The sequence below is a fragment of the Monopterus albus genome, unplaced genomic scaffold (assembly GCF_001952655.1).
Source record: "Monopterus albus unplaced genomic scaffold, M_albus_1.0 scaffold1.1, whole genome shotgun sequence".
Lineage (NCBI taxonomy): Eukaryota > Metazoa > Chordata > Actinopteri > Synbranchiformes > Synbranchidae > Monopterus > Monopterus albus.
Genome location: NW_018127881.1, coordinates 948,082 through 974,899, shown reverse-complemented (window position 1 = coordinate 974,899; position 26,818 = coordinate 948,082). Strand labels below are relative to the sequence as shown.

The 26,818-nt window shown below is 38.7% G+C and overlaps 1 protein-coding gene and 1 long non-coding RNA gene across 4 annotated transcripts in view; both read right to left on the bottom strand.

Annotated features, from left to right (window-relative positions):
• itga7 (integrin, alpha 7) overlaps window positions 1-17,891 on the bottom strand; it is a 32,289-nt gene extending 14,398 nt beyond the window's left edge. For 2 of the 3 annotated variants that reach the window (XM_020595535.1, XM_020595704.1), the window contains exons 1-5: window positions 17,375-17,891; window positions 4,209-4,336; window positions 3,804-3,883; window positions 3,352-3,607; window positions 2,467-2,598 (exon numbers count right to left, since the gene is read on the bottom strand). In XM_020595535.1, the coding sequence (XP_020451191.1) occupies window positions 2,467-2,598; window positions 3,352-3,607; window positions 3,804-3,883; window positions 4,209-4,336; window positions 17,375-17,592 (814 nt within the window). In that variant the 5' untranslated portion in view covers window positions 17,593-17,891. Of the gene's footprint in view, window positions 1-1,625; window positions 1,725-2,466; window positions 2,599-3,351; window positions 3,608-3,803; window positions 3,884-4,208; window positions 4,337-17,374 lie in introns of all 3 variants that reach the window. The other variant, XM_020595615.1, reaches the window with a different exon arrangement.
• Window positions 17,892-22,961: 5,070 nt separating this feature from the next.
• LOC109955605 (uncharacterized) lies at window positions 22,962-24,465 on the bottom strand. Its single transcript, XR_002274295.1, has 3 exons — window positions 24,364-24,465; window positions 23,409-23,567; window positions 22,962-23,067 (listed from the first exon to the last, which is right to left on the bottom strand). It is a non-coding gene; the product is annotated as an uncharacterized LOC109955605 (long non-coding RNA).
• Between the last annotated feature and the right edge of the window lie 2,353 nt (window positions 24,466-26,818).

Sequence of the window (26,818 nt, the reverse complement as noted above, 5' to 3'; positions counted from 1 at the left end):
AATGTGCATCAAGTATCAAGGAAATATCTATTGATTATTTTCCATTAGTATATTTTCCAAGTATTCTCTTGAGGCATGATTTAAATATATTACATTTATTAAACATTATACTTATACATTTAACTCCATATTTCATGCTTATACCATTTTAATTTGTTTTTAAATTGTATGTTATCTCCTTCCACTGTGGTAGTAGCTTGATGAAACTAAGTGAAATTGAGTTTGGTCATTATAAATTTATCCACTATTTTTTTTACTCATATTTTATTTATTTTCCTTAAACATTTCTTTTATAAGCAACTAGTTTTGGAAGGTCATACCCTGGCCTTGTCATAATATTCAATTTTGCACCATGCAATAAAGAGTTTGATGTGGCCTCAATGGAAGTAAAATATGAAGGTTATATTCAGTATGTAATTTATGTATTTGACCATAGGAAGCAGTTTTTCATCTAAAATCACCTAAGAATTAATCACAGTATATTTATAACACTGGCTCTGTCATTGTGGTAAGCATGCACACTGCAGCTGTGGCAGATCATGTGGTTAGGATCAATGGAGGCATGTGAGTTATAGATGACAGCTAAAAGGTCATATGGGAATTAGTGTTGTCAAGGAAACAGCTCAATGAGTAGGAGGGTAAGCAGGCTTGGAGGTATGTGAATAAAGAGGTTTAAAGCAGATGAACACACTTAGTGAAGAATAATAGCACCCCACAAAAACAATAAACTGGTCCTGTCGAGCAGACAATGGGTCATTACACATGGACACTAAGTGCAAAGAGATCAACTACAAAGTGTATCAGAATTATTTCTTTAAAAAATAAACAGCAGTCCACCAATTTGGTCCAGACTGAAATACCTCTGTAGGCTACTAACTTTTGATCTGACAACATCATGTCCAGTAGTTTGTTTGATAGTCATCAGCCTCAAATGCATTTTGTGTTTAGTTCTAACAGCAAATGTTAGCATGCTAACATGCTAATCTACTGTACGTGAATGTGGTAAACATTGCATGTTTAACATCAACATCTTTACATTGTAATTTGCATTTAGCTCAAAGCACATTGTGCCTAAATATGTTGTAATTTGCATTTAGCTCAAAGCACAATGTGCCTAAATATGACCTGCTGCTAGCATGGCTGTAAACAGCTTGTTAAACTACAAGCAAAATGACAGTAAAACACTGACAAGTGACACCACCACCTGAAAGCTTTTTACCGAGACACGCATGCAGACTGACAGACTGACTTAACACACTACAGACAATGGTGATCGACACACAGAACAAACACCCTGCTACTATTCAAAGAGACAACCATTTTTTTAAATTCCAAAACTAGTTAGAGACAAAAAGAGAAAAAGTAATCATACCAAAAATTAAAGTTAAATTAAATTAAGCAAGAACACAGTGCATTTTTTAAATTTTGGATGGCTATCTCTTTATAACAGTAACGGTTATAATGTCCCATATTATACATAGATTACATACTAAAAATCTGCATACATAAACACGCAGACAGGTGGAACCACCAGAAAAGAATAAGACAAAGACAGAAAAGAGGCAGGGACTGCTGTCACTACAAGCCCATCCCGGTCCAAACAACAACACCTCACGCCTACAAACCTAAGTAGCTATTATGAGCTACATCCTCAAATGGTGTGGAAGGCTCCAGGGTTTTGTACAGCAGTACATCTTCAACAGGGCTGGCCATGAACAAGAGCCCTATGGCCCAAGACAGGAAAAGAAAGACAGAAAGAGGAGATGGAGAGGTGTGGGAGGGGAGTGTGGGGGTTGTGAGATGGTGAGGAGAACAAAAGGGTGAAAAGAAAGAAAAAAGGGAAAAGGGAGGTGCAGGTGAGACAAGCTGTGATTGACTGGTGTTTTGTTTTTGTGGTACCAGTGCAGTTTTTTCCCAGCAAAACCTTTTGGTACCTGGAAGAGAGACCACATTTAAGGCTCAGACTTTACCCTGACGTTATACGCCACCCACCTAAAGATTTGACATATTTTCCTGTGCTTTATTTCTAGATGAGCCGGGGATAACGACATTATTGTTGGGTTGATTTTTGATAAATATTTTCCATCTTTGCCCCACAAAGGGAGCAAATATTGGCATCATAAAACTGTATGCTAAGCCAGAAAAAGCTCTGGACATTTTTGACATTTCCACCCACATTCACATGGGAAAGTTTTTAAAAATGAGGTGGGGTCATACTTTATTCAGGTCTCTATGAGTCACACACATATAGGCTCAGCCAGAAATAATAAGCACACAATAAGAGAGACACCCAAACAAGTTTTCTCTCAACCAGTTAGAGGCAGTTTGGCAGTTGCTACAGCTCCTAGCTCCTGCGGTTTTGCCACCTATGTTGGGGTACAGTCTGAGCCCTGGTGTCGCCCCTCCTCTGGCCCTCTCTTTCTCTCCTGTGCACAGGCAGCAGTGAGCAGGGAGGGCAAATCCTACCCAGGTAACTGTGGTAGGGCACAGGGATGAGCCTGGCATTAAGTTGTTTCTGATCTGCCACCTCGTAGGGTCCATCATCATATAAACCGATGTCAAGTAGAGTCTGGTTTAGGAGTTGGACACGCATCTCACCTGGAATGAAAATAAATGAGGGCACAGCAAAGCCGCAGCAGATGCAAGAGTACAGATACTCATTGTCTCATACATGTATGTACATGGATAATTTACAGAGTTTTTATCCTAATTGTATTTCCTGCAGAGTACATATACAATATTGTGGACAATGTGGAAATAAGTCTGATCACAGGGCAGATATTTTATAACCTGTAAAAAACAGTCAACCATCTCCTAAATAAAATGCAGAAAGCTATTTCATTATAATGCAATATGAAGTATATAAACATTTAAAACAATTGCACAGTAAAGCATAGCATTGATGTTGTGTCAAATATAAATCAATCCAGTAACTGATTACTGCACCAGAGAAATCTCTGTCTTTTGTGCATTAACTGCATGACATTGGTCTGCATAATTTCAATGTCCAATCACTAGATTGGCTTATAAATCAATTTTATCACATGAATATTGTCTTATTTGTACCACTGTTTTAATTAGACCTTTTACATGGCCTGGTTTTCTTCTCAAGCTCACACTGAAATTTAGTCACATTGGTTCAACATTTTGGGAAATACACGTATTCGCTTTCTTGCCAGTAACTGCAACAGTAATTTTTCTGGTGTTCTTGCTGATTGCCTGATAATGTTAAATAGAATTTTAACACTTTGGTTTTATGTACGGCTTAAACAAACAACAATATTTCGTGTTAATAAGTGACCCTCCAGTTATCTGTGATCCAGTTTTTTGCAGATCAGTCAGACACCTTACCTTTCCAGTTGTATGTTCCTGGAGCCCCAAACAGAATGAAGTTGTTGTCTGGGGTGAAACTGACAGACAGGCCCTGCTGACAGAAACCAAAGTGCTCATGTCCCTGTGTGCGGCCCTCGCAGAACTTCCATTCCCCTCCGTCCAGTTCATCTCTCACTGTCAGGTCCTCACTCAAGACATAGCAGCGTCCAATGGGGTCACGAGTCTCTGAAGACTGATTTACACGGTGTCTCAGCTCATACAGATGAGCACAGGTCTGGTGAGGGATAAGAAATGGTAGCATATTTATTTTCACTATTGACTGTGCTTATGAGAGGACTAAGAAAATGTTATAATTTAACACACCAAAACTGAAAATATGCCTTCTGTGTTCACAGGCGACAAGTTTCATTCATAAACACCATGTAACTTCATCTACTCCAATGAATTTACATGATCTGCACTGTGCTTACCACCACTTTTCCTCCAATTCCCTGACTCTTTACAGTAACTCCCAGCCACTGGTTGTCTTTACTCTCTTTGTCCAGACTCACTGCAAAAAAAGATTGACAAAATTATGAAGTTTAAATAACATTTGGAACAAGCAAAAATGAATGGCACCATTAGATTAAAGCTTTTGAGTATAAAGGTATAATGGCATTAACATTCATATACAATCTTTGGCCATTTACTGCATTTAGAAAGGTTTTGATACTACAAAATAAGTGGTACTTAGAAACTTCAGTATTTACTAACATCAAGAGGCTGAAACCAAAGAATATGTGTCGTTTTTGGCAAAAAAAAAAATCAAAATTATTTCTGATAATTTTTTTAATCACTTGACTAATCAATTAATCATTTCAGCTGTATAAACTCACCTCCTCGATCAATATCCACCCTCTCACAGTCATACTCCTCTGGTGTGATTGGACACCTGAACAGGGCTCCAGGTCGACTGCGTCGCAATGGGCCCTGCCCTGCAGCCTGTGGCGCCCCCACGAGAATCCTAAGGAACATTGAACATCTGTTAGTTCTAGCTGCTGTAAGGACTTACCTTCAGGGCTACCTGAATATGCCAAACTGGAAAAAAAACAGGGTTAAGAGCATTCAAGACTGCAGTTTCTAAACAAATTCCTCTTTTATCTGGACTATGGTGGCCAGGAAGCCAGAAGTGTTTAGAAACACTTGTACACCTCATCACCAGTGGATGTTTCACTCTTGGGTGTTTTGTGTGTGACTTCCAACTACTGTAGTTTCACATGTGAAAGCCTTAACTGACCTAAGTTTCCCTTATTGTAAAGTACAAATACCTGCAGCTCAAGCAAAACTATTCAGATCCTGCTGAGACCACCTACAGCTGAGCATGCTGCCATGCTATCGTGACTTGAATTTGATTCAAAACATTTCTGTAACATCTGTGTGTGCTGTATCTTTACTATCAATGGAAGAAATATTTTATTCTCAGTGAGGCTGTTGCTGATATTTTGGGGCCAGTATCACTGCCCTCTGCCTTATTAGGAGCGACTGATTCAGCCTAGGATGCTATTTAAAAACTGAATGTTGAGCTACATTTCACCCGGCACCAAGAGACACAACATACATGGTGGCAAAACAAAGATTAGAGACTAAGGAGCATAATGTAGCAGTTACAGTGTGATACTGCTTAGATTCACTCTTAACAGTGCTGGCAAAGCAATGGCTTTGCCCAGCTGTGACACTATCAACCAGCTGTAATGCCTGTGCGAAAACATCCCAACACTAGCTTCCCTCATACCTACCTTGTTATGTACACACTTAAATTAGAACTATCTCTGTGGCTGGGAATATTTTGCTAAATATACTGTAGCAAGCTGATAGTACTGCATGGACCATATGGAGACAAACAGATAACATCATAACAAGAGTGTTTGGTGTACAGTAACATCTTGTTACTCTTGTGTTGGATAATTCAGATTGTTACGTATACAACACAGTACATTGTACACATGCAGCCAATTTAAGTACTTATAAACTATATGGTCAGTATAAAAGTAAAGCATTATGTTATATTTTTAATCTGGAAGGTAGTTGTCAAATAAAGGTAGTTCAGCAAAAAGTACAATATCACTGCTGTAAAATAGCATCAAATAAAAATGCTAAAGTATCTCAATATTATTGCATATTGAGTAATTGTACTTAGTTTTCCATTGTGCCACTGATTAAGTCACACAAACTAAAGTACCACTGATACCACCCAGACTGCCAGACAGCTCTGCTTTCTGTCGTCTCATTCCTGACACCTCTGTCAAGGTGCAGCCCTGTATATCTCAGGAATGACTCTCCTCACTTAATGAGTGAAAAACCCCAAACAGCCACCCAGAGCAAAGATCAGCATATAGGCTGCCAAACATCACTGGTGGTCCACATAAACATCTAGACTAAACAGTGTTATGCTAATGCAGACATGTTAAACAAAAAGGATTTGGTTAAGAGGAAGATGATCGCACTGAAAAAAAAAACCCTGGTAAGATCTGATCTCTCTTATAGCTTAGCATTCCAGGGGGCCTTGCTTTATTTAGGAGTTAAGGTGATACCATATTTTCTCTGCACATGTGCAGATGCATAGGTAAGTGTCAGGTTATAAGGGTGGGAGCTCAATTAAGCTGTTATACCACCCGTATTTGCAGAAGAGAATTGGAAGGCTCCCAACATGTTATGAAGCAAATCATTGTATTCAGTCAAGTTTACGGTTCTGACAGGTTGATTCTTCAGTGAGAAAACACTTTACCACAATTGAAAAATGAATAAAGTGGTTGATACATTTTTCTGTGTGGACACTTAAGTTATGGTGGATTTCAAATTATTTTAATACAAAATTGTTATGAATAAATGGGGCCAGGTAAAAGGCAAAGTCTAAGGACAGACAGTATGAGGGGGGTTTAAGCTGTTCTGTTCATGAATGTGTTTCTGTGTAAATACTTTAAAATGATTGCTAGTTGGCTACTAGTATACATACTGTGCTGCTTCTATCATTTCAGTCTAACAAAATAGTTAGAATAAGTGTTTAAAATGCTCACAGCCTGGCTTGAAGTTGGACCATTGTGGAGGTACAGACTGACACATGCCCTAAATGTGACACTGATAAAATGCCATGGCTGAGTAATGCTATCATTTATTCACCTTCTACCCACTTCTTAGCTCACTTAGTTGTTCAGGAATGAGACAGATAGGATCATGATCTCCATTGCCAAGCTCATCTTTCAATAAACCAGTTTAACATTGTGTGTGAAATGTGAGCGGTTGAGGGCATGTTGTTGCTTCTGCACACTGAGCCTGGAGGAGATGTCAGGATGTTGAGTGTGATGGTGATAGCATTTAATGGAATATCTACATAAACCTATTGTCACAGAGCCAAAACCAGCATGACTGAAGTCCACCTGTGATTTACATGACCTGTTAGTACATGCCTAATAGATAATGCACATGGAGCCTGCTCACATCAGGGACCCTCCAAACCTGACAAACTGATTAAACAAAGACTATGAGTTTTCTTAGCACTTTCTTTTTTCCATATTTTTGTCTTGTATTGACTCGGAGATATGCACAACAAATTCCTATATACAGTACATGTACTGCCTGAACTTGTGCAAATGGAAAACGTCACCTTTACTGCCATAATACTGTAAGTCTCTTGATCTTGATACATGGTCTGGACCAAAGTAGTGAAGTGGCTCAAAGACAAGCCTACAGACACTGGTATCCAGAGATCCATGGTACTATAAGCATTGCTAAAAATCTAGAATACAGTCAAACAAAGAATGTAGGCATGAAAAACATGCAGTGATGACAACTATGGAAATCTTATGCTAACCCAATACAGTCTGTGTTGAATTAATACCAAACTAAGTGGAACAGCTTATTAGTCCAAGAGGGATCATGAAAATGAGGCAGTACATTATATGATTATTGTTACAAAGGCTAAAGTCAGAGTCTCTGTTTATTAGTAGCTCTCTGTGTGATGCTGCTACTTTGGCATTTTCAATCTCAGTAAAGCCCTTGATACATGGAGTTATTTTTATGATTCTTATTTTATTTTAATTTTTATTATGTTATTATAACTTGATGTTGAAAAACTAAACACTGATATTGAACTCAACAAAGCATAAGAAAGCTTTAGAGAAGAAGGTTCTTTGTATTATTCATGTGTATGGTTTTGTAATTTTTTTCAGCTGCTGTCACCAAAACAAAAAAACTGTGTTACAGCCACCAAGCCCCTCAAAGTCAAATGTTTTTTGGATAAGGATTTATAACCCTGCCCTCCGCTATCATAGAAACTTTGTTTTTCAACCTAACAAGACAAAGACACACAAAAAACCTTCATTACACTCCACTCGTTTATTCATTGGGGGGAGCTTGTGCAGTGACCCCAACACTCTCTCGCGATCCTATCCACCCCTACCCCCCAGGGCCCTACACACAGACACACACACACACAGAGTCTCATCATCCTTCGCTCTTCTCCCCCCTCTCAGTAGTCACGCCATTGCACAGAGCCTCGATAATAGTAACAGCTAGAAGAGGAAATGCATCACATATGTAACCACATCTTGTTCTTCTCTAAATATAGCTTTTTAGCTCACTGAACTACTGACAAAAAAACATATGAACACTTGAAGTTGTAGCTTGCCATTATTTTTATGTGCTGCACAATGAGTTGGAGACAATTCTCCAACTCTTGTAATACAAGATCTGTTTCATGCACAGACCAGTGCACTGATATTAGGCTTTAAAACAAGGCTGCTAATGCTTTGTTACCGATATGTTTTCAATGAGCAATACAATAACAGCATGTCAACACACACATACGACACCTGCATGTCAATACACTGATGCATTCAGTGAAGACACAATGTGGTTTGTAATCCCAAAATAATGCAATTTCCTGTTTGGATTGTGTAAAGAGAAAAAATTATTGGCATTTGAACTACAAACAGGAGAAAATTTGAAAGCATATAATGTGAGAGAAAGAAACAATACTGGTTCCAGTGATAACAAGATGGCCCCACAAGCTTACCTTTACCTTAGTAAAGGACTTCAGTGTGACCACACATCGTTCAAGCAGTATGCTTAAGGGGACAGAAGCTTTTTTTTTTACATCTTGGTTTAGCATGAATATCTCTTAAAAAGCAAATGAAGAGCAGATGCAAACTTTTTCAAAACCTAACCCCTCCTTGGAATTTTTCAGGCGTGGGTATTTGAAGGACAATAAAATCTGTGAAATGTTGAATCAGACACAGTATAACATTTCCGACATTTATTTTTATGACCATTTCAGTTCATCCCTTACACACCGTCTGCTCACTCCCTGCAACATCTGTCCATTGTAGAGCAGTGTGATGCTGTTGATCTATAGACAGTGGCTGTACAGTATCAACACAGGGAGCCAGGGGCTCTTGAGAGCTTTAGCTTTTATACTAAGGCAAGACTGTGACCTCTGACCTGGGCACACAAACACACACACACACACACTTAGGCACAGACATGCATACAAAGGAAAGCACATGCAAGCATGGGGAGATTAATAGAGCCATGAGCGTAAAAATTGCTTATATACTGTATTTTTTTTCACACACACATGCATGTGTATAGATACACACTAAGGCTGCACAACAACTGTGTAAATTATGGATCAGCCCACTGAGGTCAGCCTGTTCAACCATGCCTCAAAAACTGAGCTAGACTAAGATCTGGTTCAAAAAGTGTTGCCTTCATACCTGACCCAAGTTTCTTTTTTAGTTTTGCTGATGGGAAAACAACAGCTGAGAATGAGGTGACCAAACTGTGAGTCATCACGGTTTAACACCTCAACTTTATGAAGAGAAAAGAACAGAAGAGAAAAGGGATGGTTCAAGCACAAAAAGAGAGACAGAGACAGCTGCCTGTCCATGAAAAAAACCCTCTGGGAGATTGTGGTCTACAGATCTGATTCAACTTTCAGCTTCTACAATTTGTTCAAGGACAGCACAAGGGAAGTCTGATATTAATTTAAAAAAAACTAAAGATTTTGAACAAACCCTTGGAACTTTAATGCAGCACTGACAGTAGATTTCAGAAAGGAGAAAGATTCAAGCACTATACTGTATGCTTTTGTCTGTCTTACAGGACTGTGGTAACCCCAGCCTTACTGCACATCTTTAACAGCCGCTAAGCCCACCACCTGCCCCATTACTGATCAATAAGTGAAAGGCCATTTCCAGACATAGATTGGGTAATGATCCTTTCCTTGTTCCTTTTTATCTCCTTTTCTTCTCTCCCTTTATCTACTCATCCATCTATTGATCTAACTAGATACATATTTATTTTGGTTCTCATATTCCACCTTTCTTTTAGTTGCTCTTCCTTTCCTTTTCTTATTGTCCTTCTTTACAATGTGATATTGGCAGTACTGTTCATTTTGCTGGTAGTTAAGGTCATGTGCATTAACAATCCATGCATCTGTCGTTCTGAGGGCTGCAGAGAGCAGCATGCAGTGGGTGAAAAGGAGCCCTGGGCAGGTGTGTCTCACAGACAGATAAATGCATTCATTAGGTCACACCTAGGATCAATTTTGTGTTTTCAGGTCACCTGACCTCTATTTGTTATCCTGGAGGTAAGTACAGTAATTGTCTACATGGTCTTGTCATGTTCACTGTGTGTGTGTGTGTGTGTGAGTGAGTGAGTGTGTCATAGAGAAGCGTTCCGTCCATAATAATGAAATTGTTCTCTCTGTGGTACTCCTCTTAGGTCGACCTAATTGTAAATGGACTGTATTCATATTACACTTTTATCAAAAGAGCTTTACAATGTTCCTGTCATTCATCTATTCACACACATACACACACACACCAATGGCAGTGAACTACCATGCAAGATGTTAGCCTGACCATCAGGAGATCACACACATACACACACACCAATGGCAGTGAACTATCATGCAAGGTGTTAGCCTGACCATCAGGAGACATTTGGGGTTCAGTGCCTTGCCCATGAATTCCTTGACAAAGACAGGAGGAGCTGGGGAATCAAGAGTGTCAACCCTGTGATAAGTGAACAACCTGTTCTACCTCTTGAGCCATAGCTGCCATGTCTAGTGTCTGTTTACATTGACTGAACTGAGAAGAAAACAGGTCTAACACCAATTTCCACTGAGCAAACACAGGAGTAAACATTTTTGTCACAATAATATATTGTATGGGTGCATTTCTGAGACACAACACAGACATATTCTTATATCAGTATGTATTCTGTATGAATACCTTCATTAGAAAAGAAAAGCAAATCATAATACTAAGGGTATTTAGATAAAAATGTTTTTGAATGTTCAAGTATTGTGAAGATACTGCAAAATCTCTATTAGTAAATACAAACATAAAGCCTGCACATCTTTTGTAATTTCCTGTTCCTGCCTGCTTTTCCTCTCTGCTTCATCTGCGATTCTCTGCTTCTGTCTGATCTCAGTTCAGAATCAGCTCCCAGCTGAGCTGCCATCAGCTGATTGATTAAACTGCATTTTTATCAGAGTCAACCCAACTGCCTCCAAATGCACACACAAGTGTGGACACACATGCACATATTTAATGAAAGGGGAGGCCTGCCATGATTTATTCATCACTGCAGTTCCCATCCCCATCAGACCCTCTATCCCTCCCCCACACAGAGATCATATGATATTCATAGTCAGCTCAAGGTAATGCTTTAACAGCTCCCTTTTTGTCAGACAACAAAGAAAGAAAACCTCCTCAATGACACATGAGTCATTAACTCCAAAGACGATGTTTACCCGATAAAACAACAAAAAGTCATACATTTATATTTCCATGTGATGTCTGAACTTTGTCTGCCAGCTACTGTATACTGCAGTAAGTCAGTTGCTGCATCCACTCCCAAACTGTGTATTTTTTCTGCACTACCATCAGATCTAAGTTGTACGTTTCCTACTGACTCTGCAGATCCTCCCTATCTCTCCACTGAACACGTGGTCCACAGAGTAATATTCCTGAAAGCTCTCAGCCAAGCAGTGCCACTTCCCACTGAGCTTTTGTCCAAGCCTAGGCAGCCCAGTGGATGAATGGATGAATGCTAAATAGACAATGAATAAGTGAGAGGGAGTGTGAGTTCATGCCAGACTGTGTAGTCTATGCTGTACCCTTTGCTCTTTCTGATTTCTAATATAAATAAGCACTGCAACAGGTTCCTGCATTTATGGGGCCTTCACATGAATGGTCTCTGGGAGATTTAGCAGCAAGCGTAACTATGGGGCAAACAGGGAAGGAGAGAGAAAAGTAAAGTGAGTTAAAATATGGAAAGAAAGAGGGAAAGTTCATTTTCAACTGTTAAGCTGAGACTGAAAAAGCGCCTGTTATTTAGTTATTTTAATTCAAATTAGTGCCCAGAAATCAGCCTTGTGTTATGAATGTGTGAAGCAGTTATGCTGGGCCCCAAATTATCAATTATAAAAAGACTGACATTGTGCAGAAATACGCTTATAGTTGGTTATTAGATCAATGCCATATCTGTGAAGAAAAATTAAGCTGCAACCAGCAGAGCACAAAAATTGGGGGAATTGGGGGAACCTGCTAGTTTAGCTCTGTTTAAATGTTAAAAAAAAGAATTTGCCTTTCTAAAGCTCACTAATAAACATATTGCATCATGTTTGTTTAATTCATAAAGAACATACAAAGGAAAACCAGCCAGATGTCTGCACAAGCCTGTTATTTAGCATATAGAAATGAGAGTGGAATGGATCTTCTCCGTCTCAGTGAAAAAGCAAACAAATATATTTCCCAAAATGTCATACTATTGCTTTAATAAAAATAAACATTGCCTCCTAATGACTTAAACATGAACAGGGCTGTATGTCTTATGTTTTGCATTTGACTTCTTCTGCAGTCTCTATAACCTTTTGAGCACTTCATGCTTTATTCTTGTTTTTAAAAGCTGTGATCAAGCTTCCAGTAAAATGAGAGGATTTGTTCAGCTTCAGAAAGCTCTGTTTTAGATTCTTACTCAGCCAGTGAAACCGAAATCCAGACAAGATCCCTGGGTTTATATCAGCTACTTGTGGACCCACTACCAGTAAGACTAATTACTTCTGTTCAGAAAGACACCAAATCAAGTCTATTGTTAGCATGAACCTCATTGCAACCTGAAACTTTTTACTTTCTCCATGACAGTAATGCAGCACAGTCACGTTTACTAAATCAACAGACAGTCAGATAAATCACAGTCAATCACAATGACTTGACGCTATACTGTTCCCAAAATCAGATTAGCAGGGTTTAGAGGGAAAAAGACATTGATTAACATGTATTCAAAGAAAAAGTGTTCAGAAAAGGAAATTACTTCCATGAAATGAAATATACAGCAACACAAAAGGGGAACTAATAACCTGGCCAGAGTAAAGATAAAGCATAATACAGTAGATGTCTTTCAAGGCCATATCAAGATCATTCAGCGAGAAATTATAATTATAATTATATATTGGTTGTGACCTACATCATAGCAGCAATCAGAGCTGCCTTCCCCCATCTTTGTCAAAGCACTCTAAGGGAGAAAAAAATCTGTACATTAAATCATAAGGCAGAGATCAATATAAAGAAATGAAATGAAACTATGGCTGACAAGCTTTTATATTCGATATAATGTGATTTACAAGTCTGTGGCAGTGAACAAAATATTCATACATCTATAAATCTATACATTCTGCATCTATGCATAATGCTTCATACTATGTGTCATGGGTCTAAACTAATGCATGACATTAAAAGCTTGCAGCATGTAGACTCAGCTAATCCTGAACATAGACTATCAGAAGTATAGCACAGTGTCTTTAGCCACACTAACAGGCCAACTCGGGGAAACCTGTTGGTCCACCACTTTGGTCTAGACCGAAATATCCCAACAAATATCACGTTTTTTGCCCTATGGCACAGACATTCATTGTGCCCAGAAGATGAATCTTAGTGACTTTAGTGAACCCCAGACTTTTCATCTGATGCCATGGAGCATGAGGGTTAGGTTTGGACATCTGTGTCCCTTCAGGAAAAAATGTATTATTTTGGACATTCCTTTAACTTTTATTCTAGTGCTATCATCAGGTTAGACATTTTATTATGCTAAATATGCTAAACTAACATCTTTTCCTTTAATCCCTGCTAATTTTGTGCTATTTTTGTCTGTATGGTCTTAGCATGCTGCCATTAGCTTTAGCAGAAAGTGTTGTTGTCCTTTTCATATCAGTTACTGTATCACATTTACCTGTTTCCCACTTGTCATTATCCAAACCATAACTACAACTGGGAAAATCAAATTTTTAAAAAAGTTCTGATATATCCAACTTGGCACAAAACTATGGATGTATCACAGAAGTCCACTGAAATTAAGAAGCACTGAAATGTAATATATGCTCTATGTTGAGCAAGATCAGCATTTTTTAACGCTCACATGTGCAACTCTGGAGAAAAATAGCACTCAGATATCCATTATTATTGTTTTTTAGCAAATTTGGTTGCAAAGTACTGTAGTATGACTATGGCTGATTAAACTGGATTAAACAACTTAGGTTTGAAAACACCCTTAGTGCAGTAGCTTTTTTTTTCAGGAAGATTGACAGTGGAAAACCAGCACGGTTATATTTTTTATATACTCAAGTGGTCCGCTCCATCTCTCTGAGTTCCTGGTTGAAAAGGACTGGGCAGTATCTTTCAATTGGGCTTCCGGTCTTCACCAGACAGTCAGCTATTAACAGAAGCACTTCTCATAGCCGTATAAATAGCAGGCACATAACTTAGACTCAAAACCCTCTCATTCTCTGACTGGCATCAACAGCAACCCCCTCTGCTCCGCTTCAGGACTACAACAACAACAACCAAGAAAAATAAAGTTTATAGAAGTCTAGGATGCCAGCTCGAGGCGCGTATGCCTCCCAGCATGTCTCCTAGCATGTGTCCTCTTACAGCACATCATTCTGTATGAGATACTGTGGCCTTTGGTGCCATACAGCACAGGGTCTGGAGATCCTGTAAAACTGAACTAAAAGACATTCATTACATAATCCTGACAGATACCGTAAGTACTGTATTAGAACTAGCATATGAGTGATATGACACAATCATGAGTAAGCGCAGGACAGCACATCAAAGCTGTGATATCATTTTCACCATTGAATCGAGTGGCATGAGGCACAATGAGCACAATGACCAACACATTATGGCTACAGGCGACAGTAACACAAAACCTCATAATACAAAGGTTTCAAACAAATACTTTCAAGACAGTACATCAGAAGAGGAGATGTTATGAACAGAGATAACAATGGGTGCAGCTAGAAACTAAAATCACTGATATGAACTTCACCAACACAGAAAGACACTGTCATAAAGCTTAATGGAAATGTATTATTCAGACAAGAAAGGCTGTTGTTGTGTTGATGGAATTGAATAATATATTTCTCAACCTGAAAGTGCAGTCCACAGTGGTGACGAAGTCATCATCGAGGTGGCTACAATTGAGGATGCAAAGGTTCTAATTTCTGTACCTTTTTTTAGAAATATGTGGTGTGAGCAACCTGCAAATTTACATTCCACTTTCCAAAATCATGATTAATTGTCATTATTAATCAGTACTTTTGTAATAACAATATATCAAATGACAACTGACAAAAGGCTTTTAATTCAAAGCCTTTTGTTCAAATCTTTATATTGGGAAATTCAGTTCCAATACAACATGATATAAAAAAATTATAAATATTTGAAAACATCCGAATTGTTTTAAAAAAATGTAAACTTTCTGAAATTATTGGTGTCTTTTCTATTTATTCCTTGGGATGAGGAACTCGGATCCAGCTTTGTATTTCTAATATCCTGGCTACAGCACTGCAAGTCATCCAAGGGATGGAGTCATCATAAAGTCATCTATGCATTAAGTAAGTGCACTGTCACAGCATGAGAAGTAGGGAGTTGATGCCGATGTTAAGGGAGGCCAGGGCGAGGGGAGACATCGCGTTCTTGCGGTATGACTGACTAGTGACCCGTCCTCGGAACCAGAATCCAGGACCTATGACCAGCATGCCGAGGACCAGTATGCCGAGATGATGTCATGGGGTAGGACTGGATAAGTCTGACTTCTTCCTACTCCATTCAAGCATGTACTAGGTATACGCAAATTGATATTGGATTAGCATTTGTTGGATATGTGTAAAATTATGTGTGTTGACATATCAACTGTCTTTACATGCTTGAAAGAATAAATCAATTCAAATCAAATACTGGCAACAGTATTATTCATACTCTATACTCTATTCCAGTAAAGGCATCACATGAGCACATCTGGTCAGACTTGAGTTTATTGACACTACTGACATTATTTTTCTGGCACTACTCATGTGGCAGGGACTGTTTCTTAGGAGTGTTCCCTCTGCTGCACTGTATAACAGACCAAAGCAGTGAGATAGTCAATACTTTGAGCTCATAGTCAGTTTTTAAAATAAGTTTCAGGAATACTGCTGCTGGCCAGTGACCAGGTTTCAGAGGCATGACATGGCTTTCGCTCCTCGCCGACTGACTGTCTGTATGAATGCTGATGTCATTCCCTGTTCTTACCAGGCGACAGGATGACTCCAGCCTAGGTAAACTGAGAAGCAAACAGTTAAAACTGGAGCTCCAAAAACAGGAACATATAGTATGTTAACTTCTTATTCATTTCATTTTGAATACCATACATCAGTGTTGCTTTTGTTATATGCAGAGGTGAAAATACTTAAGTACATGTAAAGTATTTGTACTTTACTTGAGTATTTCATTTATGCTACTTCTACTAAACTGTATTTCAGAGAGAAACACTTTTCGCTCATATCTAACAGCTTTAGTTACGAGTCTGCAGATATTATATAAAAATATAGGTATAATCATAAAGAGTAGCTCCACTACAACCAATTACAGCAGTCAACATTACAATATATACAGTCACATTCTCCAATACCCACAAGGACCCATTTCAGCACAAAAAGTAGTTTTACTTTTGATCCTGTGACTATTTTTTGATTGTAATATTTCTACACAAGATTTTAAATGCATGGTTGTTACATGAGATGGAATATTTTCACATTGCACTGCTACTTTTGCTTAAGTAAAGGATTTGAATACTTCCACCACTGGTTACATTAACATATCATCATATTATCATTTCTTTGCAGTGTGTTAATATTAAAAGGAAATGTTTAACAAATTGTCTCGAAATTGTTAGTGTGCAGAGGCGTCCATTACGTGCCAAGTGAATTTGTTGAGAAAAAAAAAAATCATTTTAATGAAATGGATGTTTTATAAAAAGTTCACTCAACCACCTAACCAGATTAAACATCTGCAGCTCTGCATCATCTTTCTTCAGTATTGATCAGAAAAACTGATCAGAGATTACCTTTTATTTATAGTCATACAATAAACACCTCCAAAAATGTACAAATAGACCTGTATCCCTGCAGGATGGGAACATGGCTTTTTCCCAGTCACACAGAAAGACAGCAAACGATGGATCAGAGAACAAGAACAGCTGTACAAGCAAACACACATGTACAGCTCATCCATGAATACACAGCCCTACACATTATAGGGCACTTTAATATTTCCTGTCCTCGAATAGTGTTATGTCCCAGAAAAAGACACAAACTCTAAGAAAATCACTCAAAAAACATGTTCTGCCAGCAGATAATGCAGACCTATTCTCATCCACTCTCCACTTACTGTACATCATCATCTATTAACTGAGAGCTCAAGGTACTCTTACTGTACATGCCCCACACAAACACACTAAAACTCCTGCACCCAGTTGAGAGCTTTAAGTGTAGCAATGATTTAGCAGATCTGGGGGCTGGTGTAAGACTATAGTAGCCATACAACAATTCTGGCTTTTAACTGCCCTGAAAATATTTATGGTGTAGGGAGCATTTTGTATGGGAACAAGGTGCAGATACAGTTTGAACTGAGTCAAAAGGACACACAGGATAAACTGAGTGCCGCATTCACCCACTCACCAACTCTGAGGCTCTGGGGTACGCTGCTGGTGAAGTGCTAGAGAGAAACCAAAAAAGGTGCCACGGTCTCCCAGCTTATGCAGAGTGTGAGTAGTATCCAGGTTAAAACCCCAAACTTGGATTAAAAGGGTCAGCAGCACCCAGAGGAGGGTAGTCCAGTGATGAGAGGAGCAAGATGATAGGGAGACAGTGTTCCCATGTCCTACTCGGGCTGCCATAGCAAGGTGCAGGTCCTTTAGCAGAGCAAGTTCAGTTCAAGAAGAGTACAGGGCAGAGTCCTTTTATGGCTCCCTGAGAGCTAAAAGAGGTAAAAAAAGGGTTTGGGGGGAGCAAATCTTGTTCAAGTCCTGTCTTCTTTCCTCTCCTCTGTGGATGCCTCCCTTGATTCCAATCCTGTTTCTCTTCCTCCCTCGCTCTGCCGTGCTGGCTCTCTACTCCGTTTGCTGCTGTCACTCTGAAGAGCTGTGAAAATGTGGCTGCTACTAGTATGTGTGTGTTCCTCTCAATGTGTGTGCGCCTCCCCCTCTTCTATGCTCAGAGGGAGACAGAGGACAAGTGCCTTGAATAGCCCGCTCGCTCCTCCCCCTCCCCTCTCTCTTTCAGTCCCTCCACCATCCTCCTTCGTTTCTCTCAGCTGACATCAACACTCAAGGGACTGCTGCCAAAATACCAGGCAAGGTTGTCAAGATACTTGGAGGCTATTGAATAGACACAGAGAGAGAGAGGGTAAAAAGACAGCGGACAGTTTTATCTAGTTCACACAGTCCAGACTGCCTCCATCGGTGGCCACTCACTGCTGCAGGTGCTTGTAGATGTGATGAGTATACAAGAGGGAGAAAACTGAGGCACAAAGTTAAAAGTTAGAAAGCTAGTGGATTTTAAAAAAAAAAAGTTTTTTTTATTCTCAGACTGTAAGCTTGAAAGGATTTGGCTTCTGATGGCAGCAATCTGGAATGAATCCAGGAAACAAAATGGGCTGAAATGTACACAGTGACCCAGGAAAAATTATTACAGACCTTTAGCTCTTCTGAAAAGACAGTGTGAGAAATAAATATGTTGTGGCAGAGGGGAAGTTAACAGAGACGTAATCAGAAAAATTGCAGGATTCCAGCCAAATATCTGAAATATATTTCTCTATTTGCTGATCTGAATTATAAGTGCTTTGAATCAATGACATTTCCATACATTGTCCACCAGCTACTGTATCTATCCCACTTATTCTCTTTCTGCTTTGTGTCCATGCTGGGCGACAACAACCACAGCTGCTGTTTTAACCAGCTGATATCTGTTTCTCTTGAGCCAATCTGTGTGCAGCTGTCAGTGCATCACCTCAACTGTTCCACACAATGAACCTCATGCACAACAGCTGCACACCAGTGACACAAACAAGTGAAATACAACATTTTCAGCAAAGCCTATAATTCTGAAATACAACATTTTCAGCAAAGCCTACAATTCTTGTTGTTTGTCTAAGTTAACTTCCCACTTAATGTGTTAGTGTCATTTTGGTTGTCAACAGAAATGGGTTGATCAAACCACACATCAATCTGTAAATAGTTCGCTACTCAAAAACTCACTTCAGTGATTTTTAAGCAAAAATTGCAATTTTGGGTTCTAGCTTTCCCAAAACAAGGATTTTCTACTTGTCTCTGTTATATAGCAGCAAACTGAACAAGACACAGGAAGATGTCACACTGGATTCTAAAACAATATGACAAGTATTTCCAAAATTTAAGAAAATAAGTGGTAGACATAAAAAAAACAAGCAATAGTTTTAACCCTACAACCTGCCCAGTCATCATAACACTAGTCCAGTGTTTATTTTTCAGGGGTATACAGTACACAACTGATCATGGGTTTAAATGTTGGTATAGTAAGCTTCTTCTCCAGGAAGTGTTGAATGTGATCAGATTTCAGTCATTGCGGGTCAAGCAGAGCCTACTGACTGTAGGCCCCTTTCAAGATCAGTCAAACTAATCAAAGGAGAGGAGGGGCTGATTTATTGGAACATAACTTAACTTGTCATTGGTGGACACTGGCCAATGATACAAGAAGTATCCCAGATTTTTGTTGTTGTTTTCAAAGAGCCTCCAGTTGACTAAACCAGGTGCTGGTCTTACCTGGTGTGACCTCAGTGCCTGAAGATTCACCTGAGAAGTTAGCTTTGAGAATTGGCAATGAAGCAGCAAAGGCCCTTTGTAAAACCGGCACTTTAAAGGGGATTAAATCAGACCTAAAGATTAGTGTCTCTGGACAGTATCATTGATGTCTCCACACATCGGGTTCCTGGAAGGATGAGGGTGAAATCCTGAGGGTGATCTAGCTGGCATCATGGATCAGCGCCTGGTCTCAAACACCAAAACACTGGACATTTTTTTTCATCTGCTGGCACTCGATGAAAAATTAGAAGATTAACAAAGTTGTTGCATTTAATCTTGAGGGCGATGTGAATATCAGAAGCAAATTTTATGACAATCCATTCATCACTTATCTAGACATTTTACTGAAAACCAAAAATACGAACCCGCTAAGGGTGCTAGGAGTCAAAGGATCATGAAAGAAGGTTGGATTCATCCTCTGAGCAACAAAACCTGTTCAAACTCTCACGGCAGTTGATTCAGTAGTTGCCATTATTGGATGAGATATTTCAGCCTAGACCAAAGTATTTGCAGTAGTTTCAGCCAACCCACATTGTCATCCCTGGAGCCATGTTGTTAATTTGCTACCACTCATCCTGAGTAATCAAAAGATATTAAATATCACAATATAAATAATACTGAAAATGTGTTATTACGCCTTAGTATTAGAAGAGATTTTAAAACATTAACACATAAATAAAGTCTGCTTGTGTTTCCGTGCATTAGGAGAAGGTCAGCATGTCTGTATGTCTTTGGCTTGTCTTGGTCAGAATGAGAGCACACACTCCTCCCACACAGCTCATAGTTTCACTGCAGAGTCCCAGATATTATTATCTGAAAGTTGATTAAAAGATGGGTTTCAAACTGATATCCAATAACACAGCGTGTCCCCTGTCCGCTATTTATGTGTCAGGCAGCTCCGGTGTGAGATACACAGTAAATACTACAGATAATTCCACAGAGCAGAAGAAAAGGAAAAAGAAGAGAGAATGGTGTGGGATGTGGAGAAAACGCTGACAACATTTTAATGGAAGCTCGGGCAGGAGGCCAGACAAGAATGCCTTCATACAGAACAAAAGACAATCAGAGGGAGAGACAGAGGGAGGGAAAAGGAGAAGAAGAAGAGGATATAGAGGCAGAAAGCAGTAGTGATTGCTGGCTGTAAAGATTATCTGCCACTTTGCCCATGACTGTGGCATTTCTGCACAAGTGCTCATTAGCAGTCTGAGCCACACTTCAAGGAGAGAGCTTATTTTAGACAGCAGGCAGGCAGCAGCAGCAGCAGTATATACAAGCAGGGTCAGGGTTTTTCCTGTTTTAGCCCCCCACCACGTCAATGACTGAGGCTGCCGCAGTCAGCACTCTTACTGTATTGATTAATGGATAGTGTGGGATGCTATAACAGGGAGTGCTGGGTATTATGGAATGAAATACAAATACACCCCAGGCTGGCTATTTAGCTACATGATCCCAAAGGAACAAACTAAACTGAGTACAGTGGTTTTGTCACTGCTAGGTGATAATTTTTAGTTATAACATTATGCTTTAATTTTGATTTGATTTTTGATTTGATTTGATTTTATTTGATTTATTCTTTCAAGCATGTAAAACAGTTGATATGACAACACACATAATTTTACACATAATCCAATATCAATTTGCTTATACCTAGTACATGCTTGAATGGAGTAGGAAGACGTCAGACTTATCCAGTCCTACCCCCTGACATCATCTTACCATCATTGGTTTGCAAGCAGTAAATGAGTCACTTCTACGCACACACATATATTACAGTAAAACAGTGTTGGAAGCAAGCTTGCGAATCAAGTTTTTCTCTGATTCTTTGATGAATTCCTAGAAACAAAAGTCCAGTTCTGAGAATGGGTGACACAAACAACAAAAGTGTGTAAAGATCCAAAGCATGTTGTGTTCTTAAAATTCTTCATACAATAATTAGGATCACCATCTGATGTCAAACGATAAAATGTCCCAAAAAAAAAAAAAAAAAACACCTTCTCATCAAAATCAGCAAAAAGACACATGGCTATTGGCATCAAACTGTTAATGTCTCTGTGGTGTAATGAAGTGCATGTGTCACAGATGTCAACATTTTGTTTTCTAATACATAATATTTCTGCAGTAATGTTGCCTCCATAGAAAAACGCTGACAATTTTACATAAGCAGTGTATGTCTGCAATAAGAAGTCAATGATAGTGGTACATTTTGTACTTATATAAATCAAACAGGTTAATACAGGTTTTGTAATTTTTTGTTTACATATGTTAACAAAAAATAATGCCATATGAATGTGAATGAAAGTAATTAGTCTGGCAGAACTGGCTTGGTTAACTGGCTACACACTGAATCCCTATGTAGTTAGCATCAAGGGAAAACTTTCAGAGTTTACTCTTCTGACCTCTGAGATGAGCTACTAAATGATTTTTATACCATGATATTTGTATGATAATAATCATATGACAATGTGAAAACAAAGTGACAATGTGAAATAAGTTGCTCATCATAATGAACAAACACAAAATGATCACCTAAATGAGCAGCTGCCCTCAAGGAAAAGTAAATCATGTTCAGTCTGCACACATGCATGCAGTCCAAGTGAAAGCACTAGTGTGAATGGAGCATGACAACAAGCAGTTATTCCATTATCAACTAACACTGTAGTATATGTATCTGACAATACTATAAACTAATGAAAATCACCAGCTGTTTTTAACTTTATGTTATTCTCACTGCATCAGATTCTTACAGTACAATCACAGAGCCAAAACAGGTTTAGGATAACAGCATAAAAAGTAAATTCTAATAATCTGAGTATCCCTTAGTTTGGATAAAGAAGCAAAAACTCGTTTTCAGTGTTTGAAGATCTATGTGGCTTCACTGTGCAGTTTTTGAGAACAATACAATCATATTACAATAATTACAGGGATCAGATGATGGCCTGGTGTTTTCCCATTGTATCCATCAGACTTGAAGTTTAATGGTATTCATCTACTGTACATAAGCCTGTTAAATTACCTGCTGAAAATGAAACAGGACAACCAGCCAGGTAAAATACAGTCATGAGCAATCTATCAAGAATAGGCAATCTGCTTGATCATAATGAGACTGTATTTTAATCATAATCATAGGTTTATTGTGCTACATTTAAAACAATATGCTTAATAACATTGTATAGCACCAGTATGCAGCATCTTGCATCAGTGGGTATACTGTTAAAGTAGGACAGAGGCGACCCCTAGTGGCACTTTCAGTCTATTAAAAAAGAAAGACTGAGTCATAGTTTATGCAGGAGGAATCTATACTTTTATGAACAATGTCTTTCATATATGATGTTAAATATGAGGCTTCACACTGTAGTGTTTAGTAATATAGTAGTATTTATCTACTAAACTATCCAGTTTAGGGGTGTAGGCCATAAGATGGGTTGTAGGGTGGCTGTGCAAGTTCTTCTAAATGTGGTGAAGGTGCATGAGGCGGGCCCAGAGGTTGGGTGGGGTGTCCCTGAGTGAATGGACCTGGAAAGTGAGCTGGATCAACTAAAAAGACAAAAACAAATGTTTTAGTTTGCTGCTACAGAAAAACTGTTTTGCTTTCAGAATCAGAATCAGCTTTACTGACTACGTAGGTGTGTCGGACACATGAGGAATTGAACTGTGGTACAGTAGTTCTCAATGTGTATGTACAATGCCCAATTATTATTAATTGTTATTTATATTATATATAATAATTTTTTTTCTGTGCCTACACTTTTCTACTGAAGATGTCTTTCAATGGGAAACAACAGGCTTATTTATCAGCAGTAAACTGTGTTTGTTGAGAGCTATTTTCAGCTGTTCATTAGTGCAGATTTGGTTCATTAGCAAGTAAGTGAACTCACTAGCTTCCAAGTATGAAGGTGGTGGTGCTGTAGCATGGGATGGGTCTTCATATCCGGGCTGGACAGGAACAGGCTGGTAGCCTGGGTAGGACAGCTGATGTCCAGAGGGGGGCAGCGGTTGCTGGGGAACGCCGACTACAGCGGTGGTGCTTATCACAGCTGGATAATTTCATAGATTCAGTTTAGTTTGAAATCTGTCATTTGTTTGCTGACTCAAACAAAGTGTGAAAAAACACCCACTGATATACCAAGAGCACTACACTGAAACATCTGAAACATTTGACTTTTGTTTAAAGGAAAGGTTTGACATTTCAGAAAAGAAAGTACAATGTTTGCTTTCTTGCTGAGAGTTGACTGACTCACCCCAAAGGTAACAAAACCAGCACCTCTAAAGTTCACTAATTACAGTTTGTATTTCAGTTGTTTAGTCTGCACAAAATCAAAGTGTAAAAAAATAACAAATTGCAGTTTCACAGGCAATTATGTGCCAGACTGTCTTGGTGGGACGTTCTTGACGTCTTCGCTGGTTTACCAACAGCTGGTCCTGGCCAAGATAGTATGTGACTCAAAACTGCTTGTAAAACAGTGGTTTGTTGTTGTAGACATTAAATAAATGAAAAGAAAGCTATAAATGAGCTTTATAGCTGCTGGTAGATTTTGTTATTTTGTTGTACTGTTCATCAGGCAATCAGTTGTGCTGTTGCTACATTCAAGCAATGTTGATATAAGGGGAGGAACAGGAAAAACACCCTTTAACCCGCCCTGGGAGTGTTCCCACATTATTCCAAAGTCTTAGCCCTAGTGCTAACCTTGTAGTCACAGCAGAGAAAATGCCTAAAGTAGTAGATCTTGTTGTGTGACTTAATGCAACAGTTCGTTATCAAGTGAAGCCACACATACACAAACACAATAGCTCTTGTAAAATAAGATGAATAAACTATAACCAAAACTTTACTGTGGGGCCTTGGGTTGCGTCGTTCTTTACACCTCTTGTAGAGCAAGCAGCAAGGGGCCACACAGCAGATGACGAGAGCCACACAGAAGATAATGGGGACAACACACCCGAAGATGATCCCCAAAATCATAGAAATGTTGACTTTAGGTCTGCGGAAAATGAACACAGCAATTAACGGAGTATAATGATAAGACATTTGCATCTGTAACTTTATTTATTTGTTTATTTAATCATCCATTCATTCATTTATTTACACATTGTATCACTGAGCAAGAAACACAAGTTCAAAACAGGAGCACACCCTGCAGCACAGCCCTTTTGTTGTTCTTGAGTTATTTGGTATTTCTTCTCACTGCAGCAGTATTTTTTGTTGCAGTCTCCACAGCAGTATTCAAAGCCACAGTCGATAGTGTCATAGAAGAACCCATCCTGGTCCCAGTAGCTGCTACAGTAATCAGTTTTACGACCTGAAATGCATGGGTCATGATGAAGAGTAGTGAGGGTGAGAGATTAAGGAGTTGCAGTACAACGTGAAGCAAAACTAGGGCACTTTCAGTGGTGTGTAACCATACAGTACATGTGCACAGTAGTTCAAAATAAGGAGTTGCAGTACAACATGAAGCAAAACTAGGGCACTTTTAGTGGTGTGTAACCACACAGTACATGTGTACACTAGTTCAAAATAATTGTCACTGCCACTAGTCCCAATGAGAAGTAAAATCAATTTGTAATTATTAAACTGTGACACCTAATTATTAACTGACTTGACCGGATCATTTTGATTTCCCTTGGTGACTGTCAGCATATGACTAACCAAAGTCCCTACAACATTAAGCCTATTACATAAATACCAAAATAAAACTCACCCCACACAGCTGGAAGCAGGATCACACACAAGACACACACAAGACTGGACAGAACTCTTAAAACAGTAACTACCATGATGTATTGTGATAAAGAAATGACTCCAACTACAGCGAGACAGCTGTTGCAGCCTGTCTGTCCCTCCCTGTAACAAGTAACCCAGCTGCATTCCTTTCTTCATGTGAAAGACTGGTTAATTTATAAAAGACTGGTGTTACATTCATATGCTTTCTGAGTGCTGAGGCTTAGAAACGGCCACATGGCAATATTATCTTCAACCACAAATCACCATAAACTTGTGTTTGTGTTGTGTTTTTACACATTGGTTATTGTTTTGCCTTAGCTGCAGGAATTCACTTAAAATGAACCTTTTTATGCAAGATTTACATAACTTCACCCCCTTCACATTATTTAGTAGGGATGCATGTATGGTAACAAACCACTTGCCCAAATTCTGTACTTAAGTACATACTGTATTTGGGGTACTTGTATTTCATCTGGTCGTTGCCATACTTTCTACATCTACTAAACTAAATTCAGAGGTAAATATTTTACTTTTTTACTCCACTATATTATTTTCACAGTTACAGCTACAACAAACTAAGATTTTACAAATAAAACATACAATAAAAAGGTGATAATATAGCTATAGCTGAAACAAAGTTTGTAAAATTGTTCAAATTTGCTCCAACTTGACCAACTAAAAGAGTAAAATGCTACTTTTCACTTTAATGAATCAGTAATAATAAATAATATTAATAAAATAATACCTAACAATAATTGCATAACACTCACGGGGCACATTTTTCTGCTCTAAATATTTTTACTTTTGATTAGTGGTGGAACAACATACTACCAGACCTGGGTGCAGACCATACTACCGGGTCCTCATCCCATAATTCATTTCCTATAAAAGGGCAACCAGTTGCTTGTGCAAACAATAAACTACCGACCATCTTCCATGCTATAGCCTCACTATAATCAATTAGTAAATAGCACATATTCACACAAGCACAAATGAACATCAATCAAACAAAAGGCTATGGGCATTGTGGCAGATGCAACACAGACATAAATTAGTAATACCCTTAAATGCCCTTGAAATTGGAAAATAAAACTCAGGCCACTGTACTTTCAGTTTCTTTTCCTGTGGACTTAAGCAGTATAGTATGTGGGTGTAATATAGTCATGTACTTCCACCTAAATTTGCTTTTAAGTAGTATTGCCATCTGCCTCTTTGATACTTTTAACTTTACCCCATTTGTCAACACCCTGCTCCATGCCCTCGTTAAATATTTATCAAAATGTATTGTGGTGCGCTAGTGGATCCTGAGGATTTTAGAAGTGGGCAGGAGTAGAAATAGGCTAGGCCTGCTAGCAGGTTGAATCTAGAGAAATAAATCACTTTGAGATTGATATATGGACATACAAAATGAAATAGGAGTACAGTATCTAGTTTTTAATGAATAAACGTAATCCTGGAAGATGTGGTCATTGTGGCAAGGTTAGGAAAGAAACAATATTGTATTTAGGGAATGCCCAAGATACCATCAAGACAGACAAATATTAAAAACACAAATTGAAGAAAATA